General features: G+C 40.0%; 1 protein-coding gene across 1 annotated transcript; it reads right to left on the bottom strand.

The window, feature by feature from the left end:
* Positions 1-3,851: 3,851 nt before the first annotated feature.
* LOC122490239 (olfactory receptor 12D3) lies at positions 3,852-6,495 on the bottom strand. The gene is made up of 2 exons (XM_043592837.1): positions 5,576-6,495; positions 3,852-3,894 (listed from the first exon to the last, which is right to left on the bottom strand). The coding sequence occupies exons 1-2, from the start codon at positions 6,493-6,495 to the stop codon at positions 3,852-3,854; spliced, it is 963 nt and encodes a 320-aa protein (XP_043448772.1).

Genomic DNA, 6,495 nt, shown 5'->3' with positions numbered 1-6,495 from the left:
CTGAATCATTGAATTTAATGTCCTATGATGATCATGATGAACTCATCTGTAATTATAGTTCAAATTTTAATCTTTACTCATTTTAGTCCGCTTGTCTTAACAGTTACTGAGTGAAATGTAACATTTTCACCATGTAATTGCAAATCTATGTATATTCGATATTGGTGTTGTAGATTGTTTATATATTTTGAGGCCACTTAAAAACAGGAGCATACAACTTTAGAATTGTTTCATTTTACAGATGAATTAATATACATTGATTTTTAGTGATCCTCTTTATCCCTGGGCATGAATCAAGGTTATCCAGAGAATCAGAACAGAGTGTGTATGTGTGTGTGTGTGTTATTATTTTATATGTCTCTATCATCTATCTATCCTGTCACCTATCTACCCATCTATCTATCTATCTATTGATAATCTATCACCTATCATCTATCTATTGATAATCTATCACCTCTATAACTATCATCTATCTATCTATCCATCAAGAAATTTTTCATAAGGAATTGGCCAGCGTCATTATGGAGGCCATCAAGTCCACAACCTGCACCCAGTTCAAGTCTGACAGCCAGCAGTTTGCACTGATGTCCCCATTCAGTGGCTCTCAGGCAGGAGAAGTCTCTTGCTTAGGAAGAGTCAGCCTTTTGTTCTTTTGAGGCCTTCAGCTGGTTACATGAGGCCCACCCATATTACAGATGTCAGTCTACTTTACAAGTCTACCAATTTAAATGTGAATCTCATACAAAAACACCTTCATAGAAACATCCAGCATATTTGGATATTTTGCCAGCTATCTGAGAAAACCATGGCCCAGTCAAGTTGACACATAAAAATAACCATCACATTCTGATAATACCATTCATCCTAAAAATTGTGTTCTGCTATAAATATAGATATACAACCTTTCCTTTTGTTAATATTTGCATGATATAACTTTCATTGTCTTTTACATTTAGCTTTTCTGCACCTTTCTGTTTGGGATGATGTAGCTCTTGTAAGCAACATCGACTTGTCAGGGATTTTTTCCTACCAGCCTGACACTCTGGCCTTTTAACTGAAGTACGTCATCCATTTAAGTTTAAAGTAAGAACTGGTATTTGGGAGTTTAAATCTACTATCTCATTTTGTATTTTCTTTCTGTCCCTTGTCCTATGTCCCTTTCTTTCCTTTGTTTCTCTCTTTTTATAAACTTTGAATTATTTACAACCTTTATCAATTTAGAAGCTATACATTCTTTACCTGGTCATTGGTGGTTATGCCTTAAACAAAAAATCGCATCCTTGGTTGATAAAACTCAGTTGTTAGTTGGTATTTTACCCCCCTCCAGCACAATACTTTGCGACCTTCTAATTCCACTTACCTTCTCCCAACTTACAGGCTATTGCTGTAACGGATATTAATTCTATAAGTAATTCAACCTTCACAGCATATTACCTTTATTATTATTTTATGCAGTACATATTCATTTAGATTTGCCAATATATTTAAATTATTGATTCTCTCATCCTACTTAGAAACCGTCCACTTGTGATCATTTTCTGCCCTGTTTGCTACTAGTGAGATGTCAACTTGTATTTATCTGAAATTGTCTTTATTTAACTTTCATTTTTTTTTAAATTTTTTTTTCAACGTTTATTTATTTTTTGGGACAGAGAGAGACAGAGCATGAACAGGGGAGGGGCAGAGAGAGAGGGAGACACAGAATCGGAAACAGGCTCCAGGCTCTGAGCCACCAGCCCAGAGCCTGACGCGGGGCTCGAACTCACGGACCGCGAGATCGTGACCTGGCTGAAGTCAGCCGCTTAACCGACTGCGCCACCCAGGCGCCCCTTAACTTTCATTTTTGAGAATACTGCATTATGTAGAAAATTCTAGGATTCTAGTTCTTTTTTTTCACCCACTGAAGGTATTATTTTCCTCTCTTAAAAATAATCTAGTCTGTTGTTACTGTTGAAAAAATCATCTTTCAATCTTCCTATGGTTCTTTTGGAGGTTATTGTTCTTGTTTTTAAGTTTTCTTTTGCCACACTCTTCTTCAATCTCAATATAATACGTTTGTGTATAGAATTTATTATTTGTCATGCCTGGGTTTACTTGGGCTTTTTAAGAACGGATTAATGTTTTCAAGTTTGGAATATTTTTAAGTTTATTTATTTTTGAGAGAGAGAGAGAGAGACAGAGTGTGAGCAGGGGAGGGAAGAGAGAGAGAGACACAGAATCCAAAGCAGGATCCAGGCTCTGAGCCGTCAACATGAGTCTGGCACGGGGCTTGAACTCACAAAAACTATGAGATCATGATCTGAGCAGAAGTTGGACACTTAACAAACTGAGCCACCCAGGTACCTCCAGTTTGGCATATTTTTAACCACCATCTTCAAATTTTGCTTAAGGCATGTTCTTTGTTCCGTGTGCAGTACATTCTTTGCGCTTTGCTCTTGGTGACATCCAGTTCCTTGAGTTATGCTATAGGCATGTCTAATCTGCTATTAAATCCATCTGCTCAGCTCCTAATTTGAGTTCTTAAAATTTTCCGTTCTGAAATTTCTAGTGTTTCTTGTCGTTGTGGTTATTTGTTTGTTTTCCAAATCTGAAATTTTATTTTTTATGGTTTCTAATTACCTGAATTACTAAATTCTGGAAATGTTCTCCATGAACATTGTATGTTTTTCATATAGTCTGTAGGAGTAGAGAGGACAGGAGAGATAAAGTAGGGCAAGAGCAGTGCGTGCTGAATGCAGCACGTGCTGAACACAGTAACTGCTCAACCAAGGGAACACAAGACGTGCTGGAAGAAGCAGAAGGGTTTTTCTTTCCAGGATGAAATGCTCAGGTTACTAAGGAAGGTTGAGTCCACCTTTACCCCTTACTTTGCCCCGTGCATTCTTGGTGAGTTTGCCAGTGTATATGCATAGACACTCACATAGTTAAGTCATGGTATGTCTCACATGATTTATTAACTTATGTTTCTCTTTTCATTTCCACATACTATTGTTCACTCCCCAATAAATACAAGAGAGCTACCCAGCCCTCTCTTGCTTAAGGAAGTTTTTCTTGGTGCAGTCCCTCCAGCCTCTCATCATTTCAAACCATCTGGACTCTGAGTAATGCTTTCAGTCTTGTGTTGGACCAAGCAGCGTGACAATAGTCTGTGGCCAGTTGTTCAATAAATACTAATAACTGAGGTTAGGTTTCTCTTGTCCATTTTCATGCTGATTGTTTTCATTTTTTATCTACTCATACATCTACTTATCCCTGATTTCTTTCTGTTAGTGGGCAGTATGATGACATCACTTTCCAATAATACACTATCAGGTATTCACCTGAATATTGAAGTCCTAGTCTGATCTGAGGATATTATATTTTGTCGAATGCATTTTCTTTATTCACTGAGATGAACATACAGTTTTAAACCTTCATTCTGTTAATGTGGTGCATCACATTTACTTATTTGTGTATTTTGAACCACCCTTTCAATCCAGGGATTGATCCCACTTAATAATGCTGTATGATCCTTTACAAATGCTGTTGAATCCCATTTTCTAGTATTTTACTGAGGAAATCCCTGTATTTATCAGGGATATTGGCCTGTAACTTGTTTGGCTTTGGTTGAGGTTAATGCTTGCCCGTGAAATGAGTTTTGAAGTGTTCCCTTCTCTTAAAATAATTTGAGGAGGAATGACTTTATTCTTATTTAAGTGTTTGATAGAAATCTGTAGAGCTGATTGATCTTTTGGGGGAGGGCTTTTAACCCTGCTGTAATCTCCTTACTCATCATTGATCTGTTCAGATTAGGGTGTGTGTTTTTAGGAACTTTTTCATTTTTTTCTAAGCTATCCAAAGTGAACAACTGTTCATAAGTCTCTGTGTATTTTTGTGGTATCAAGCTTGTCTCCCCTTTAATTTGTACTTGTATTTATTTGAATCTTCTCTTTCTTGGTTTATCTAGGTAAAGGATTGTCAACTTTTGGTTACATTTTCAAAAGCCCAAAGTTGTTTTGATGACTTTTATGTTCTCTTGTTAGTGTCTGTCATTTACAGCTGACCTTGGACAACATGGGGCTTAGGAGCACAAACATGTAAATTTTGACTACCCCAAAACTTAACTGAGAAAACTACATAGGAAAGCATAGGAATAATTTTACCTGCTTCATCCCATTACACATCCAGAGCAGCTTGATGCTAAGAAGGATCACCTCAGAGACATTTCACCACTTGGGGAAAAAAGAAGAACCCCCAGGAATCTGTCCTGTGTCCCCCCTTTGGCCCATCCATCATTGGAGCTGCACTGCCATCTGCTACTGCTCTGTACATTTCTGATAAGCTGTTAATATCCAACATGGACAAAGAACTCAGAGAACTGGAGATCCTATGATCCATTTTCCATTACCATCAACCCACACAAGTCAGATGCCCTTAATTTTCATTTCAACCTTGCTGCCTGGTACAGAATCTTGTCTGATGGATACTCTGTTAATTACATATCTAAGGAAATGTGGTGTTTCTACCCACTAAGAATTGGTTAGTTATAATAGGTCAATATCAACATTCTTCCATCTTTTCAGTCTAATCAGGACCTCAGTGGATTGTATGATGCCCATCTGCATTCTTGGGAGGCAGGGGGAGGCTTCTTGGCTCAGCTTCTCAGTTTACCAGTTCAGACACTTATCTCTTTCAGAAGCACCCTCACACAGACACACCCAGAAATAACATTCTACCAGCTCTCTGGGCATCCCTTAGCCCAGTCAGGTTGACACATAAAAACAACCATCACAATGTTCAAAGTGTACAGTGCCAACCAAAGAAGGTTGCTTGGCCATGGTATCCTTTTTATTAAGGTTCTGTTATACAGGTGTGACTGACAGAATCACTGGCCACGTAGCTGAGCTCAGCCTCCAGCTTCCTTCCTCTCTGGAAGTCAGATTTGTATCACCACCTCAAAGCTACAAACCTCTAGCCATATGGTTGGTGTTTCTGGCAGGACCAGCCCCATCCTGAAGCTGTCTTGGGGCCCATATAAGGTCATCTTATGAGCATAATCCCAGGTGCGATCCAAGTGGTTTATGAATAACAAAGACACTGTGCCACTTGGGGAATTCTGAGAGTTTTAGAAGCTCTATTTCAGAAACTCAGGACAGAGAGCACATAAATTCTTTATTATATCATATGTGCCCATCCCATTTGCTCCTCATCCTTCCTACCTCCTTTTAGTTCTCAATCCCATACTATTATCCTTACATGTTTACTTACAGGTTTGCTTGTTGGGTGGTCCCCATTACACTAAACTGATTTTCACAAGACTGTGGAGTTTTTCTCACTCCTGTGTTTTCTGCCCCTACTACATTGTCTGATATAACATACGCTCAATGACCATTTCTTAAGCAAATCAGTGAATAAATACTGAACCAAGAATCATTATACATAAATAAGTGCAGAACACAGTGACAAGTGCTACAAATCCCTGAGAGAAAAACAAATCAAGTAGACCATTCACCAAAACGAAGGGATGACTCTTAATGGACATCAGACATCCGCCCTGTTAGTCCCAGAGGTGCTCCTGGCAGTCTTTCAACAAAACTTCCTCCTGAAGATCTTCTTCAGAGCCAACCACACTTCCTTATTCCTAAGAGTGTATATCAGTGGGTTCAGCACTGGGGTGACTGCGCTGTATATAACAGCCACCATCCGATCCTGAACCATGGAAGTGGCTGAGGCTGGACGGATGTATGTGAAGCCCACAGGCCCATAGAAAAGACACAGCACCATGAGGTGCGAAGCACACGTGGACAGAGCCTTGTGAAGTGTGCTGCAGGACTGATGCTCAAACAGAAGGAAACCAACGACATAGAGGTAGGAGAGAAGAGTCAGGAAGAAGGCACCCATGGAAATCCCACCTGTGATGATGGAAATAAGCCATTGATTGACCTGCGTGTCACCACAGGCCAGTTCCAGGAGAGGCTTCACATCACAGAAGAAGTGGTGGAGTTTCAGAGAGTGGCAGAAGTTCAGGCGTGCAGTCAGGACAGAATGCATCAGAGCATAAAGGAAGCTGGTGAGCCAGGCTACGGCAGCCAAGAGGACACATACCTGGTGGTTCATGAGCATGGCATAGTGAAGTGGGTAGCAGATGGCCACGAATCGGTCAAAGCCCATAATGGCCAGCAAGATGGCCTCAGAACAGCCCAGAAAGTGGAAGAAGTGTAGCTGAGTGATGCAGCCTAGGAAAGATATGACCCTGCGAGTGGACAAGAGGGTTAGAAGCAGCTTGGGCAGTGTCACCGAAGAATAGCAGATGTCCAGACAAGAAAGGTTTCCCAGGAAAAAATACATGGGGGAGTGGAGTTTGGGCTCCAAAATAATGATCACCAATATAGCTCCATTTCCAACCAAGCTTATCAAGTAAATGATTAAGAAAAGCACAAAGAAGAAAGGCTGCAGATCCTGAACACTGGTCAGGCCAAGTAAGAGAAACTCACTCACTGTAGTGACGTTCTCCAT

This window comes from Prionailurus bengalensis, chromosome B2 (assembly GCF_016509475.1).
Source record: "Prionailurus bengalensis isolate Pbe53 chromosome B2, Fcat_Pben_1.1_paternal_pri, whole genome shotgun sequence".
In the NCBI taxonomy this organism is placed as follows: domain Eukaryota; kingdom Metazoa; phylum Chordata; class Mammalia; order Carnivora; family Felidae; genus Prionailurus; species Prionailurus bengalensis.
Note: the sequence above shows the minus strand (reverse complement) of the source record. Positions and strands in the feature narration are given on the sequence as shown.

Bases quoted from the DNA above. Each gene is read 5' to 3' on its own strand.
- LOC122490239 (XM_043592837.1), bottom strand. From the start codon at position 6,495: ATGGAGAACGTCACTACAGTGAGTGAGTTTCTCTTACTTGGCCTGACC. The intron at 3,895-5,575 runs GTTTTGTTGAAA...TACAAATTAAAG, and splicing joins AAGAAGATCTTCAGGAGGAA to GGGAGACAAGCTTGATACCA.